This window comes from Pseudochaenichthys georgianus, chromosome 6 (genome assembly GCF_902827115.2).
Source record: "Pseudochaenichthys georgianus chromosome 6, fPseGeo1.2, whole genome shotgun sequence".
Classification (NCBI taxonomy): Eukaryota; Metazoa; Chordata; class Actinopteri; order Perciformes; family Channichthyidae; genus Pseudochaenichthys; species Pseudochaenichthys georgianus.
The window spans coordinates 29572306-29588774 of NC_047508.1; the positions used below are offsets into that span (position 1 = coordinate 29572306).

A 16469-nucleotide genomic window follows, 5' to 3' on the forward strand; every position below is an offset into this window, starting at 1 on the left:
AGTCCGCACAAACACATGTCACACATTGGTTGATTCTTTTGTTATAAAACATTTGCCGCTGACGCATCCAGGCTTCAGGCCGAGGGCGCAGCTCAAAAAAATGAAAGGAAAATCAATAAAACCAATAAACAGCCCGTCAATTGTTCCCCTTCTGGGAGCAGCTACGGTATCTCTCAAAAGGCGGATTACTGGCGGGTCTGTGAAGGCACCACCGCCACGCGCATGCGCAGTGCCGGCTGGGGCTTTAAGGGCACCACCGCCATGCGCAGTGCCGGCTGGGGTTGTGAAGGCACCACCGTCACGCGCATGCGCAGTGTCGGTGGGTATTGTCGAAAAGGGGCACCACTGTGTTCAGACACTAGAGGGCCCCATAACACAACAAATAGACACTCAGAGGAGGAGATGTGACATCTCCACTGGCTCTAAGGAGCATGCAGTGGAAGATGCTCACATCATCTGCTTGGGTTTTCAAGACGGTAACACGGGGCTACAGACTCCAATTCGCTGTCACCCCTCCTCGCTTCTCGGGCATTCTGCACTCGCAGGCCCGAGGAGAGTCAGCCCTCATTTTGGAGAAAGAGATTCTCTCACTCCTAGAAAAGAGGGCTATATCTATTGTACCCGCCGAGCAGAGTCAGGGCGGCTTCTATTCCAAGTACTTCCTCGTTCCCAAACGGGGAGGGAACGGAATTCGGCCAATACTTGATTTAAGGGCTCTGAACAAATATCTAAAAAGATATAAGTTCAGAATGCTCACTCACACATCTCTGCTGCGGCTCGTGGGACAAAATGACTGGTTAACATCAGTCGACCTGAAAGATGCGTATTTTCACATCCCAGTATATTATCCACACAGGAAATATCTGAGATTCGCATTTCAGGGGATCTGTTATGAATACAGAGTACTCCCCTTTGGTCTGTCTCTCAGTCCAAGGGTGTTTGTACGATGTACGGAAGCCGCGATAGCCCCGTTGAGACAACAGGGTATTCGCCTGGCGACCTACCTGGACGACTGGCTGCTTCTCGCACAGTCGGAGCAGGAGGCTGTTACGCAGACATATGTCCTCGTAAAGCACCTGCTCAACCTGGGTTTCATAATAAATACAGAGAAGAGCATGTTGTGCCCCGCGCAGACTATACTCTTCCTGGGTTTACGCCTGAACTCGGTGCCCTTTTCAGCTCGCTTGTCAGCGGAAAGAGTGAAAGCTTTCAGAGCTTATCTTGCTCTTTTCCAGCTGCGCAAACATGTTCTCTTCAGATCATGCCTGCGATTGCTGGGGCTCATGGCGTCAGCTATCCTGGTCGTACGACTGGGACGCTTAAACATGAGGGAGTTTCAGCGCTGGTTGGCCGCCCTAAAACTAAATTGATGGTTACTGTGAAATGCGTAATGGCACTGCGCCACTGGCTGCACCCGACTTTTCTAGTACGAGGTGTGCCCATGGGTGCTGTCCTTTCACGGAAAGTGGTCACCACGGACGCATGTCTGACAGGTTGGGGAGGTATTTATGAAGGTCGCCCGGTGAGGGGTCTCTGGAGCAGAGACCTCCGGCGGGCGCACATAAATTACCTGGAGCTTTTAGCGGTGTTTCTCACCCTAAGACGCTTTCTGCCTTTCCTCAGGGGACATCACGTCCTCGTGAGGACAGACAATACGACCACAATATCATATATTAACCGCCAAGGGGGTTTGCATTCTCTCCAGTTACACACACTGGCGCGCAAACTTATCCTATGGAGCGGTAGACGTCTCCTCTCTCTGAGAGCGACACACGTACCGGGAGTGATGAACCTCGGGGCAGATCTACTGTCCAGAGTTACACCACTGTATGCAGACTGGACTCTACATCCAAGGATTGTGAGCCAGCTGTGGGTGCGTTACGGCAGAGCCGCGGTGGATCTGTTCGCATCGAAAGACAACGCTCAGTGTCAGCTGTTCTTTGTCGATGCGTGATCTGAATGCACCGTTACGGCCCCTACACACGGCGGCGTGCGTTGCCGCTTCAACGCTTCTACCCATTCACTTTGAATGGGGTGACGTCACGATTTGCCGAACTGCATTCTGGTAGTAAAGCGTAGCTTCTCTCGAGGTGCTCGCTGCAAAAGTAGAGAAATGTTCTACTTTTGCCGCCTCGACGGAGGCGTCAGCCAATCAAATCCCTCGTATGTAAATCTGACAGTACAAGCAGTAGCCAATCAAACCGGGTGTATGTTGGGAGAGCCAGACCGCAGTTATTTCCCATATGTCAACAAAAGGAGGAGAAAATGATCGTGGCGGTAGGGAACATACAGGGATACAAACCGGAGGAGCCAGGCATGGGGGGAGGTGGCAGAGACAGTGGGGGAAACTGGTAGGTTTTCGCTTGTTTGGGGAGTTTATATCCAGTGTATTTCGTTTGAATGGACAGCTAGCAAGCATAGACAGTATATTTAGCCAGCATGGATGTAGCATGAATGCTTTGCTTTGTATGTCCGGGGCGGGACATTCATGTGGTTGGTTGTTGGTCGGGCTGCTCGCGTTGATTCCCCAAGCTCAAGACACGCCCACCGCCAAGCGGCAACGCACGCCGCCGTGTGTAGGGGCCGTTAGGCGTGGATGCACTCGCGCACGATTGGCCCCCGGGCCTTCTGTACGCGTTTCCACCCCCCAAGTAAACAGCGTGTGTTTATCTTATCAACCAATATCCTCAAATCAAGTTTTATTTATAGAGCACATTTATAAACGATTTTTGGTCGAGCCAAAGTGCTGTACATATAATAAAAATAGCCTACAGTAGAGACACTTTACAGCAAATACAACAGCCTCACACACACTCTAACTTATAACCAAGTGTGGAAACATGTAATGTAACTTAGCGTCAATTTGAAGAGCCTTGCATAAACTCTAAAATCTGTTATTATCATTTGACTGATTTTTGTAATAAAGTATTTGCTCTTAATGAATTGGTACTGAAAGAAATATGTTATATAAGAAGTATCTAGGACACATAATGAAAATACTTCATTAGTAATAATCTTGCATTAAAAAAATATAAGCTTTTGGCATTAATATATACTTAAATTGCAAATGATTTTACAATAAAGGCTTTTATTGGAATATTTCAGTTTTTGTGTTCCCACTGTTTGTTGTATTTTAAAAGCAGATCACATAGTAACTAGCACACTTCAGCTGTGAGGTAAAAGTGACAATGCTAAAGTAGAATAGAATAAATGGAAATACTCATGTAAAGAACTTGATTACTTAAGTAGTAAGTACTGTACTTGGGTAAATGTATTTAGTTATTTTTGCTACAGAATGTCGACAGTAAAGTTACTGTGACCCAATGAGAAGAAAGTTCATACGAGGGGCGGCTGTACCTCAGTTGGCAGATTTAAAAATGTATAGTAAGGTTTGCGGTCTGATCCCCTCAAGCTCCTCATGCCCATGTCACGTGTCGTTGAGCAGTACACTGACAAGTCCCTTTGGAAAGTCAAATGCAAAATGTAGTGTAAATGTAACTTTTAAACTGGTTAGCATGGCCCTTTTTAATTTTGACTGTTACCCAGACAAGCTTATTTTTTAAGTTACGCTTTATAATTTTCCAACATAAGTAATTTTATTTTTACTTGGGGACAATATTAGTCAAGTAACTTCTACTTGAGTGTTATATTCATGATTTATTTCAGGCCCTGCTGAACACCATTTGTTATAGCCATTACTAATATGTTGGCCTCACAGTATTGGTTGAAGTAGATGTTGTTGTTTCACTGTTGTTCATAATGGTTCAGGACAAATAATAATAGTTGTAAAGAGTCGGCGTTAACTGTCATACATTGTATACAGTTTGAAAGACTTGTTGTCATTTTAGGTGAAGGCCTGTTCTGATCTCAAAGTAACAAGTATTGCTGTGTCTAACGTCGCTATAATAGATTTCACCAATAAACAGAGGACACATACAGTATGTGAACATTTTTACTGTTTGTGTGAATTATGCATGACACTGAAGGATATTTCAGTCCCACTTAGGAGGGCTTTGACGCTAACCCTTCAGCACTCGCAGTGTTCTGCTGAAAGGGTGGAGAGAGGCGTCGGCCGGTGCGATCCGCCGGGCAGAGTATCCTCTGAGTTTCCACTGTTGCTCTCACACTCTTTTCTCACTGTCTCCATGTGAGTTTGTCAACACACACTAATATTCCCTATCTCTCTGCCTGCTGTATCATGCAGGATCATTCTATAACACAACAACAACACTGACCTTCTCCCCTGTTTACCGGCATCAGCAAAATTGCGTTTTGTGACGTAAAAAAGCAAAGATTGTGAGGCGTTGCACTTTCTTTACCACGTCAGTGTCACATAAACACCTGCATCTTTGTGTGAGAAGCTAAAAAATGTGATTACGCCATCAGAAGGTGGGGGCTAAGAAAAAGTGCTGCTGCTTTTAAGTGCTGCTGCTACCTAAAATGTAGGCAGTTTGAGCTGTTTAAGGGAATGTTTTTGAAGAAGAAATTAATCAGCTTTAAGATCTTACAACAGCTGCCAGGTGTAGTCGTACACATCATGAGGCAGCCTAAAATCCTGTTCTCAAAGTATTCAAGCATGACATCAAGCGATGTTATATTACATTTAAGTAAAAATTAATTAAGAAGTTACTCTTTTTAAATTATAATCAATAATTTCATATTGTCTGTTTAAGAGCGATGCTCTGTCAGTCTGATGAAAAGTCAGTAGACCAAGGGATTTCTAAATTACTCATGATATAAGTTATGTCCTGAGGGGTAATTTTGGATTAGCATATTAACACTGATTCAGTCACAGGTGTGTGTCGGTCGGGTGTTTTTACAGCAGCTTCAAATTGAACTCAGTCAATCAGAACAAAGGGCTATAACTTTCGTTTCAGGGATATAACAATCTCTGTGTGTGTGTGTGTGTGTGTGTGTGTGTGTGTGTGTGTGTGTGTGTGTGTGTGTGTGTGTGTGTGTGTGTGTGTGTGTGTGTGTGTGTGTGTTTCAGGGTTCTCTGCATCCCCGCTGTCATTCTCTCCTCTGCTGCCTCTGAAACCATGGACTAGAGCTGCGTCTGGTCCGGACAGTCCCGTGGTTCTCAGATGGCTTCTCAACCCCCCTCAGCAATAATACAGAAAGTAAGTTTGATAAATGACAAAGAATGCTGAGTCACACTCATCCACATCGTCACTGACAGCTGTTCAATAACATTTAAAGGGATGAGGCAGGAACTATTCGCTGTATTCTTCTGATTAACAATAAATCACATGAAAAGATCAAAACCAACAATGAATGTATCTATTTGTTGAAGTATAACTTGTGTTGGCATTAGGGTTTATAACTGTGTGTCATAGACCTCTATTGTTGTTCACTCAGGATAGAAAAAGGCACTCTGGTCTATTTTGAGTCAAGCTCACATACATCCTGTCCTGATCATTACTCAGCTCTTTCAATGATGTAAACAAAGCAATAAGAACCTTAAAAGATATTCCATTACAGTCTTGAATTCAAAATGTTGGCAGAAAAACGATTAGCATCAAATTGCATGTATCAAAAGTGAAGCTGTTTGTTATGCCAAAGAATGGCTCCAGTCATTCTGTTATATACAGTATTATATTATTGCATTATTGTTACTGATAGATTATGATGGTAATAGCATTTTACTTCCACGGTGTGATTTGACCACCTGGAGATCATTTGAACTACATTATATACTATAAGGTTAATTAAATTGTTACAATGTGTCATATTTAATAAGCGGATGGCATGTTTTGCATATACAATCTTTATCAGCAAATTGACTAGTAATTATAGCTGTCAAAATAAATGTAATACATTTATAGTGCAAGACTTCCCTTTAAAAATAAAGAGAAGCCAAATTAAAAAGTAATATCAAATGACACTTACATTACCAATGTACATTAGTACGGAGCTAAGTGTATTCAGTTAGATTCTACACTGCTCCTAGTGACATAAATGTGTTCTAGTATACCAAATGTGTTTTAATTGAGTTCCATATTAACTCCTACTTGAATAACATTTGTAGAAACTTCATTGGCCACTATTTTTAAAGTAGGATTTAGCTTTAATAAAAACTAAACAATATATTATTGAACTGTTTTTAAAATATGTACCTGTAGTCTAACAAGAGCGTCTGACATTGCAGGGGATTTGGGAAGTTTAAATAGATTGCATAACTCATTGTGGTTGTTTTGTGGGATTTGTGAAAAAAAAATAGACAAACGTCAGCCTTTTCCTTAAAAGGAGATATTTTTCTAGTTCACTCCTTCAATATGTTCTAGTAAATCTGACACATCATGATGCGTGTGACAAATAAGAAAACTGTCATTATGATTCAAAGGAAGCTGGAAAGTCCAAGCCTTTATGTCGAAAATAAAACTCCACCGTTTGGGTGTTTCTGAGTCATAACTACCTCCCACAGGGAAAGTGATCTGAATGGAGCTGTTCTTAGGCGAAAAGATGAGGTCATGACTTATAATATTCTGCTATTTCTGTTTCTCGCTCCGCACCACAAGACTCAAGTTTTTTAGCCCTGCAAAGCATCACATTGATTCACACTTGATGGGCAGCCTACAATTCTGTACTGAGTTAAGCATCCACCTATAAAGAGGGTCAGGAGGCGTGTGGTGCAGTGGTTTGTGCATTGGTGTTGGGACCAGGGAGTCACAGGTTCAAACCCCACTGCAGTCAGCATGTCGTTGTGTCCCTGGGCAAGACACTTCACCCCAAATTGCTCCTGTGGAGTTGGCCACAGTATTGAATGTATGTAAGTCGCTTTGGATAAAAGTGTAATGTCATTATTATGCGCTCATGTGTTGTCTCTTTGGTCCTCGGAGAAAGCAAATATCCTTTAAAATTTCCTTTAAGAGATCTCCCACAAAAGTTAGCTTGTCTTTTGGCATTGTCGACATTTAGTTAATGTACGCGAAATAAGTGCCGATAAAGGGAAACGATCGTCTCCTTCAGTGAAACAGTTAAGGTTATATTGATCTGTTACCATAATATGCATGAACCATAATCTCATGATCTTGTATCTGCTTCAGCTGACCACCCTGTGTTTCCTGTAGTTTACATGTGCTTCCACTCCCACTGTACAATAATGCACATTCAACACAATGCAAATGGCTGACAGTAAGTAGGTCAGCTAAACTACAGCTTAAGTGCAGCTTTGACTCATTAATAATGAACATGATGAAGACGAAAGTTGCTGGGTCTTGAACAAAGATATTTTTCTCTCTGATGCCAACAATCAAACCGGGCTGAGCTGTCTTTTTGTTGCCAGCTTTTACTATTCATGTGATGAATTCACTGACTGAGAGAACAATCTGTAATTGTTCCGTCATGGTCAGGTAAAGGTATGCTATGATGTTACTCATGTATTACAGCAGGGAAAAACAGCATTTGTTTCAGCTCTATTTCCAGATCATTGTCGGCTCACAACACTGAATAAAAACCTGATGGATGCTCACGCCATGTGGCACACAGAGTTGGCGCCTCTGCTAACTGCTCTCAGGCGTGGGCAGAGTATCTTAAAGTCTTCAGCATGCTATCGCTCCTCTTAAGGTCAAAGCCAGAGACCTGAGCAGCCCTCAAAACCCTGGTCGGTGCAAACAGAGGCCCGAGGTCAGAGTTGCAAACCTGTGGGTGTTTGTTTCTTCACTGACAATGCTCTGAACTCTGTTTCTCACCCACACAGCCTCAAGTGGAATGAAAGCTATGCATGGGCTCTTTCATTCCATAGGTCGAGGGAGGGAACACTTGTGCATCTTAGAAGTGTTATTTATGACCTAACAAGGCAACGCTTGTTGATCATTAGAGCTGTGATGTTAACATGTTTCCCGGCTTGAATCATTCTAATCACACTGAGTTGCTCCACAAACAGTCTCTGGGCATACTTCCTTGTTATTTAGCTCAGATGTGGTTTAAGATTCTAAATCATACACAAATACACCAGGATGACACTCAGTGGCAGGAAGAGTGCTGTTATGGTCATGGGCGGTGGGCCAAAGGCTGTGGAGATAGGCAGGTGCCTCCTGGATACGACCTCTGGCTGTGTTGTTGATATTAAATCTGTGCTGCTGGATATTATGTTATGACTGTTCGCAAGAGCTGGGAGGAGCACTGGGAGTGGAGTGCTTTTCCAAGTGCTATGAACTATCAGCTCTATGAAGCATTACGCATCAGTAAAAGAAAGCTTAGGCGTTAGTACAATGAAGTTCGTACAATAAAGAGGGGCAACGCAGTACCTGTTTTATCACATTGGAGTGATGGGTTTTTAAAAGTGTGGCTGAAATGGATTTACTGTGTGTTTTTCCAGATGAGAACGTGAAGGCTGGCGTCCACCAAGGCCACCGCTGCACCTTGGGCAGCGCACACACATGATCACATGACTCTGGACATGGACGCGGTCCTGTCAGACTTTGTTCGGTCCACGGGGGCAGAACCGGGTCTGGCAAGAGACTTGCTGGAAGGTAAGAGAGCAACACTGTCATGCACCTCTGAGGTTTGACTCATTTTGTGGGAATGTCTGATCAGCTGCTGCCCTGTTGTGCTGCGGTTTCACTCAAGTGGGCAGAGGAGAGGGAACAACAGAAGAGGAGAGGAAATGAGGGGAAAGGAAAAGAGAGGACACAAAGGAGGGGAGGAGAGGAGCTACAGTGTGCCAGCTTGCAGATTTAGAGGCCAGTGTGACGGTTTTACGAGTGCACTCACCAGGGAGAGCTTTGTGCCCATTCATTGGAACTCATTGAGGAGCAGAGTGCTACTTGTACAGCTTGTCCACTTCGGTGGAAAGAAAACAGGAGAGAAAGTGCAAACGGCAACAGAAAGCTGGTGGACGGTCAGTTGAATTGGCTTAGATATCTAGAAACAGTCAAAGTGTTTGCCTGTTTTCATTGTTCCCCAAAAATGTAGCACTTTATTCTCAGACAATTGCACATTGCATTCCAGCATCTGGCCAAACTGGCAGTAAAGACACAATGGTATACTTCACAGAAATAAAAGCATGCACATTGCTCAACACAAGACAGACTTACATTACGGGATGAAATCCTTGTCAAATGTGTCCTGGATTGTTGTCTGTGTGTGTGCATAATACAAAAATGTCTAGCCTGATAAAATAATTAAATGGTTTGGTGTCTGTCTCTGCCTCCCCCTCAGTCATTTGTTCTGCTTTGGCGTAAAGCCACAGGGGCATACTTGTGACACTTACAGACACCGAACAAGAAACTGCACTCAGACAAGACAGACGTGCATGGGCTGGATGTCCTATTTCAGTCATGCTTTGTTTCTTTAGGGTGTTAGCTTAGCTTTCCAGACCTGCATCTATCAGCTGCTCTGTGGCAGGAAGGTGTAAGAAGAAATATGTGACAGTGACACATGAGGTGCTTCCCCCTAGAGGCTGGTTAATGTACTGAAGAATTGGTGTTTACCTTGGTGGTCACATTTTTGAGAACCAGTACAGTTTTATTATGTTATGGGGTGATCATTTAAAAAAAAAAAATTATAAAAAACGGTTAATAACCTAGTTTTGTTAGAAATTAGGCATTTTAAGTAGAAGTACATTCATTTCATAGATCTACTTCTACTGTCCGTGTACAGAAATAGGAAAAAGTAATTTAATTCAGAGAAAAAAGTTCAATAAATCGATAGTTACGGCTGTAACTACGGTTCTATGAGTCCCGGATGACCGCGAGAGGCGGTGCTTTAGCACTGGATATGTCCATCGCTCGCATGCGCAGCTCGAGTACCAATAACAACAAAGTCACCTGTGACCCATGTGACACCGGCTATATCAGCCGGTATTGTCAGAGGATCTGTTCCCCGAATCTTCTCGCGAGCACACAAGAATTCTGAGTGACAGGGAACTCTGGCGGTCATCCGGGACTCATAGAACCGTAGTTACAGCCGTAACTATCGTTCTATTTCGTCCCTACTGACCGCCAGAGGCGGTGCTTTAGCACTGGATGACCTATACCAACAATGTCATGAAGAATCCAAGCCCTTGCTCACCACTGGAAGCAGCGGAGCTCGGCAAAAGGACCACGCCCAAAGAATGGGGAGTGGCGACATTGACCTGATGACAACTGGAGAATGTGCCAGAAGACGCCCACGACGCCGCGGCGCAGATGGTCTCCAGGGGCACCCCTCTCAGGGCAGCCCAATATGTTGAGATGCTCCTTGTAGAGTGGCATCTCAGCCTGGTGGCAGGGGGCGGCCACTGGCCCCGTAAGCCTGTGAGATGGTATCGACAACCCAGTGGGGAAGCCACTGGTTAGAGGGCCTAACCTCCTTTAGTGCCGCCAGGGCAAACTCAAGAGTTGCTCCTCCTGCCGTATACAGGCAGTAGCCTTGATATACGCCCTTTGGGCACCCCCCGGGCACAGCAACTTCGATGTGCCATACTCCTGAATGTCAAAGCGTGCCAGCTGGGCAGGCTGATTGAAGTGAGTTTGTGGAAGGACCCCGGGCGGGAATGCCACATTTGCCCAAAGGGCAACGCATGAGAGTCTCACCTCGGGCATGTATTGTTTATGGAGAGGACATGCAACTCCCCGACTCACTTCCCTGAGGCTATGGCAAGCAGAAATGCTGCCTTTGTGGGCAGCCACCTAAGCCCCACCTGGGCCAGGGGCTCGAAGGGAGGAGGTGATAGGGCATCCGGCAGCAAGGGCAGGTCCCAAGCCGGAGCCCTCGGGGTGCAAGGGGGACGCTGCCGTAAAGCCCCTCTCATAAAGAGGGACACCGACCTGTGGCACCCCGCCGTGGCGCCGTCGACCCGAACATGTCGGGCAGAATCGCAGCCACATAAATTCAGAGTGGAGTGAGAACAGACCACCCCTGTAATCCAGCGGCTGAGTGCGGCTGCTAGAGCGGCCCCTGGGCCTGCTGGGAGTGGGCACAGGTCTGCGAGGACCCGAGTGCTGCTGCCTGGTCTGCCTAGCTTGGGCGGCACACTCCAGTGCCTCCGAGGGCAGCTGATCTAAACAGCTCCCCTGGCTCGACTGGTACGCGACGGAGGACTCTCCGTCAACCGGAGGAGGTGCGTCAGCCGAAGGAGGGGCGCCAACCGAAGGAGGGGCGCCAACCGAAGGAGGGGCGCCCACCGAAGGAGCCAACGTCTGTTGGCTGCTGCCAGACGTTCCACCTCAGTGATTCGAGCCACTCTGAGCACCCGAGGCATGCAGCTACAGCTCATGCAGGCGTTTACCGTGAGAACCTTCCTCAGATGCTCGAATTTCGTCCCCACTGACCGCCAGAAGCGGCCGAGGCAGGAGGGGCAGCGGTCGTGGAAGTCCTCGGGCTCAAGAGAAACCCTACAGGCGCTACATGAATGAACCATTCTGTAGGTAGCCAGATGCAGCGTAGCCGGGAGCGGGTGCGGGAACACGCCTTCACCAGCTACCTGCTTAATGGAAAGAGTAGAGCGTTGCTGCTCCTCGCCGAACAGAAAGAGGGATGTAATTACACCCACGTTACGGCAGAGGGAGCGGGATCACTGCCTTCACCTAGCTGGATTAGTAAATAAGGCAGTTTACCAAGAGCGGGGGCGAAAACACTGCCTTCACTGGCTGAGCTAGAGGCGAGTGCCAGATGCAGCGTAACCGGGAGCGGGTGCGGGAACACAGCCTTCACCAGCTACCTGCTTAACGGAACCAGGCAGTTTAGCGTCTACCAGGAGCGGGGGCGAGAACACTGCCTTCACTGGTTAAATTAAGACGAATGCCAGATGCAGCGTAACCGGGAGCGGGTGCGGGAACGCAGCCTTCACCAGCTACCTGCTTAACAGAATAAACAAGGCAGTTTAGCGTCTACCAGGAGCGGGGGCGAGAACACTGCCTTCACTGGTTGAGTTAGAGACGAATGCCAGATGCAGCGTAACCGGGAGCGGGTGCGGGAACACAGCCTTCACCAGCTACCTGCTTAACAGAAAAACAAGGCAGTTTGGCGTCTACCAGGAGCGGGGGCAAGAACTGCCTTCACTGGTTGAGTTAGAGACGAATGCCAGATGCAGTGTAACCGGGAGCGGGTGCGGGAACACAGCCTTCACCGGCTACCTGCTTAACAGAGAAACAAGGCAGTTCCGCGTCTACCAGGAGCGGGGGCGAGAACACTGCCTTCACTGGTCGAATTAGAGATGAATGCCAGATGCAGCGTAACCGGGAGCGGGTGCGGGAACACAGCCTTCACCAGCTACCTGCTTAACAGAAAAAACAAGGCGGTTTGGCGTCTACCAGGAGCGGGGGCGAGAACTGCCTTCACTGGTTGAGTTAGAGACGAATGCCAGATGCAGTGTAACCGGGAGCGGGTGCGGGAACACAGCCTTCACCGGCTACCTGCTTAACGGAAAAACGAGGCCGTTTGGCGTCTACCAGGAGTGGGGGCGAGAACTGCCTTCACTGGTTAAGTTAGAGTCGAACGCCAGATGCAGTGTAACCGGGAGCGGGAACACAGCCTTCACCGGCTACCTGCTGAACGGGAAGAGTAGAGCGGTGCTACTACTCGCCGAACAGAAAAAGGGATGTAGCTACATCCGCATTACCGGTAGAGGGAGCGGGAGCGAGAGCACTACCTTCACCTAGCTGGGTAAAATAAAGAAGCTAACAGTATACGCAAGACGTTAGCCGAGCGGCTGCTGCTAACGATCAAGCGAGATCAAGTCAAATAACACACATGTTTAAGACCAGATAACTAGCTTCTAAAGAATAGAATAGCACAGAGCCGTAGTTACAGCAGTAACCATGGCCAGGGCTCACACGGCATCTAACCGTAGTTACAGTAGTAACTATGGCCAGTACTTACACGGCTTAGTACCGTCGTTACAGTCGTAACTCTGGCCAGTACTTGCACGGCTTGGATACTTACACAGCTTAGAGCCGTAGTTACAGTAGTAACTCTGGCCAGTACTTGCACGGCTTGGAACCGTAGTTACAGTAGTAACTATGGCCAGTACTTACATGGTTTAGAACCGTAGTTACAGTAGTAACTATGGCCATTACACGGCATAGAGCCGTAGTTACGGTATTGCCTATGGCCAGTACGTGCACGGCTTGGAACCGTAGTTACAGTAGTAACTATGGCCAGTACTTACGGCTTAACCCCGTAGTTACAGTATTAACTATGGCCAGTACTTACACAGCTTGGAACCGTAGTTACAGTAGTAATTATGGCCAGTACTTACGGCTTAGAACCTTAGTTACAATAGTAACTGTGGCCGGTGCCTAAAAGTGTCAGCCAACGGCTGCCCACTAGACAATATAATATTGGGAGGATGAAATCCTCCTTAATGGCCATACATGCAGAGCACACGGCACACACAGTGAAGATTGTTCTCTGCATATCGTCCTAGTGCTAGGAGTCTAGTACTAGGAGCAGTAAATACCACGATATAGCGCTACTGCAACCATACCATGCGTTTACCGGGAGCAGCAGCGAGAGCACTGCCCTCACCGGCTGAGTTAAATAATGAAGCTTAACCGTACATGCAAGGTGTTAGCCAAGCGGCTGCTGCTAACAATCAAGCAACCAAGTCAGAACACAATGTTAAGACCAGATAATTAGCTTCTAAGAAAGAGAACAGCCCGCATAGAACCGTGTCTGGTTACAGTAGTAACCGCACATGCCGCGCACACAGCACCCGCCGTGAAGATGTTCTCTGCATATCATCCTAGTGCTAGGAGTCTAGTACTAGGAGCAGTAATACAACGAACTAGCGCTACTGCAATCAAACCCTATGCTACAGGGAGCGGGAGCACTGCCCTGAGTTAATAGTTAAGCTCAACAGCAAGGTGTTAGCCAAGCGGCTGCTGCTAACAATCAAGCGACCAAGTCAGAACACAAATGTTAAGACCAGATAATAGCTTCTAGAAAATAGAAAGTACTTACCTTACTTTCTGCATCTAAACGAAAAACGGGTTTAAAGTATGACACTCTTGGCTTTCCATACTAAATCGAATGAGGGACGCAGCCAAAGCTGGGACTCAAATGCTAATGATAGCTCGGGCACAACGCCACAAGCAGAACTTTCAAAAGAGCATAAGGGCAACTTTATGGGAGAGGAAGCGGGAACACTGTCGTCACCAGAAAGTCTAAGCCACAAACAATAAGACGGTAATCAGGACAACTTGGCTGGGAGCGGGTGTGGAAACACAGCCATCACTAGCAACAAGCTGACACAAACCTGTCTGTCGAGGCTCTGCACAGCCGGCGCAGTTCCTGGAGGACGCGTCTAACGACCCGTAGCTCCGACTGTCAGTCGCGAAGCTTCACGCGGCCAGCTGTTTGCAGAGAAATCCCTCCGATCAAACGTTCAAGCCTGAACGCTGTAGGCTACGAAAACGTAGCCACGGTACCCTCGCGCAGCGAGAAGATGAAACGGAACAGATCCTCTGACAATACCGGCTGATATAGCCGGTGTCACGTGGGTCACAGGTGACTTTGTTGTTATTGGTACTCGAGCTGCGCATGCGCGCGATGGACATATCCAGTGCTAAAGCACCGCCTCTGGCGGTCAGTAGGGACGAAATAGAACTACTGTTTTCTAGCAAATGGAGGCAATGCATGTTCATAATGCAGATGAATAAATGACAGCCATTACAAATGAGGGAGCTGAGACAATGCTTTCCATGCCACAGTAGGCTAATGTAGAAGCATCTAAAGACATGCATTAGGTGCTGAGTGGCTATGTTTCTAGGATGTAAGCGGTATTCCTGGATCTGTGCAGCTCAATTAGGTGGAATCAGTTTTGCATTGATCTGCGTGAGAGACAGTGATAAGTGGTGCCAGGTTTCATGTCAAGACTGCCGATCATGTCTGAAAATCAGGAAGAAAACAACTTCCTCCAAGTCTCTTACGCAGGGAGTCCTTTAATGGACCCTGTCTAGCTCAGATTACATGCAGGCATCCTCTGTTTGCGGTTGTTGGCACTGAGTTTTATAAAGACTGTTGTACCTGTGGCATCGTGACTTGTGTTTCCTAAACCTGGAAGGGATCTCTGTTATACAGACAGCACCCAGAGGAGACAACTGTGGGTGTGGGTGTTAAGGGATGCATGTGTGTGGGTTCCTCCTCCACATCAACATAATACTGTCACTGTTAAAAATCTGTCTCCTCTCACTATCTTCAATATTGTGGCACCACACAACCTTAACCTCAAGCTGTTATTCTCCCTATTATGCTATGATGCACTCTAAATATCTGTATTGCACCGCATAATAAGGGCAACACTGCATGTAGCCTTGTTATTGGGGCTCTTTATTTCAAATTATTCAAAGTATTTATCAGTAAGTCAGTATTAAGTATGTATTTCTCAGTTCCTATTTTGAATATTTTGGAAAAGACAGTAATCTTTTTAAACATTTTGCATGTTATCTCCTTTTTCCTCTTCCTTTTCTGCTTTTGGTAGCATATGATGTGTTAATCACCATGAGATAACACTGTTTACTGTAAACTGCTGAGAACAATGCGCTGCTGCACCAGAAAAACAACAGTCTGATGTGTGGGAACCCCATTTTGATGAACCACTTTAATTGTTCAGAAATTCAGAAATGTTTTGACTGAAATTATGAAAAAAACAAGTCAATACCCTTCAGTTATTGTACACTGGGAGCAACATGTATTCCTTCATTTTCGTAATCAGTGTGCAATCAATGTGCAATCAACCAGACTTTGTGTTTGTGTCCCGCAGGTAAAAACTGGGACCTCAGTGCTGCTCTAAATGATTATGAGGAGCTCAGGCAGGTCCACACTGCCAACCTGCCGCAGGTCTTTAATGAGGGCCGCTACTACAAGCAGCCAGAGACACGTGACACGCCCACCCATGTCAGCAAGATCGACAGGCCGTGTGCACAGAAGCAGGAGGACAATGCACAAGGTACGGGACCCACCGACAATGACATCACCACTGTATCTTTCTTCACTTGCTTCCCACTCATCTAGTCAGTTCTTGCTTCTTCTCCCGTTGCAGAGAAGCGTCTGTCCCGCGGGATATCCCACGCCAGCTCTGCTATCGTGTCCCTGGCGCGGCTGCAGGTGGCCAATGACTGTACCAGCGAGCAGTTCCCTCTCGAGATGCCCATCTACACATTCCAGCTACCAGACCTCAGCGTGTACAGCGAGGACTTCAGGAGTTTCATAGAGAGAGACCTGATCGAGCAGTCCACCATGATGGCTCTGGAACAGGCCGGTGAGTACTACAGGATATCATATAATACATCCTGTTGAAGTGTTTCTCCTGCTACTGATAGAAGAGATGTAATATCATCTGATACAGTATTCTTTATTTAGATTACAATGAAATGCAGGAGGCCCATGACGCAGCAGCAATAGGAAATGCGTGTGAAAGTCAGTAATGTAGACAGAGACGTGCAGGGTGAAACTGGGAGTAGAGACAGAGCAGATCAGAGAAGCAGCATCATCTAGCAGCAAGACAACAACAACTAATTCAAAGCATCCAGGATCCCAAAGGA

The 16469-nt window shown here is 46.6% G+C and overlaps 1 protein-coding gene across 3 annotated transcripts in view; it reads left to right on the top strand.

Annotated features, from left to right (window-relative positions):
- The window catches only part of otud7a (OTU deubiquitinase 7A), a 50393-nt gene that overhangs the window by 16159 nt on the left and 17765 nt on the right, over positions 1-16469 (top strand). For 2 of the 3 annotated variants that reach the window (XM_034085472.1, XM_034085473.1), the window contains exons 2-5: positions 4991-5120; positions 8321-8474; positions 15689-15874; positions 15968-16186. In XM_034085472.1, the coding sequence (XP_033941363.1) occupies positions 8390-8474; positions 15689-15874; positions 15968-16186 (490 nt within the window). In that variant the 5' untranslated portion in view covers positions 4991-5120; positions 8321-8389. The remainder of the gene's footprint in view (positions 1-4990; positions 5121-8320; positions 8475-15688; positions 15875-15967; positions 16187-16469) is intronic. The other variant, XM_071203514.1, reaches the window with a different exon arrangement.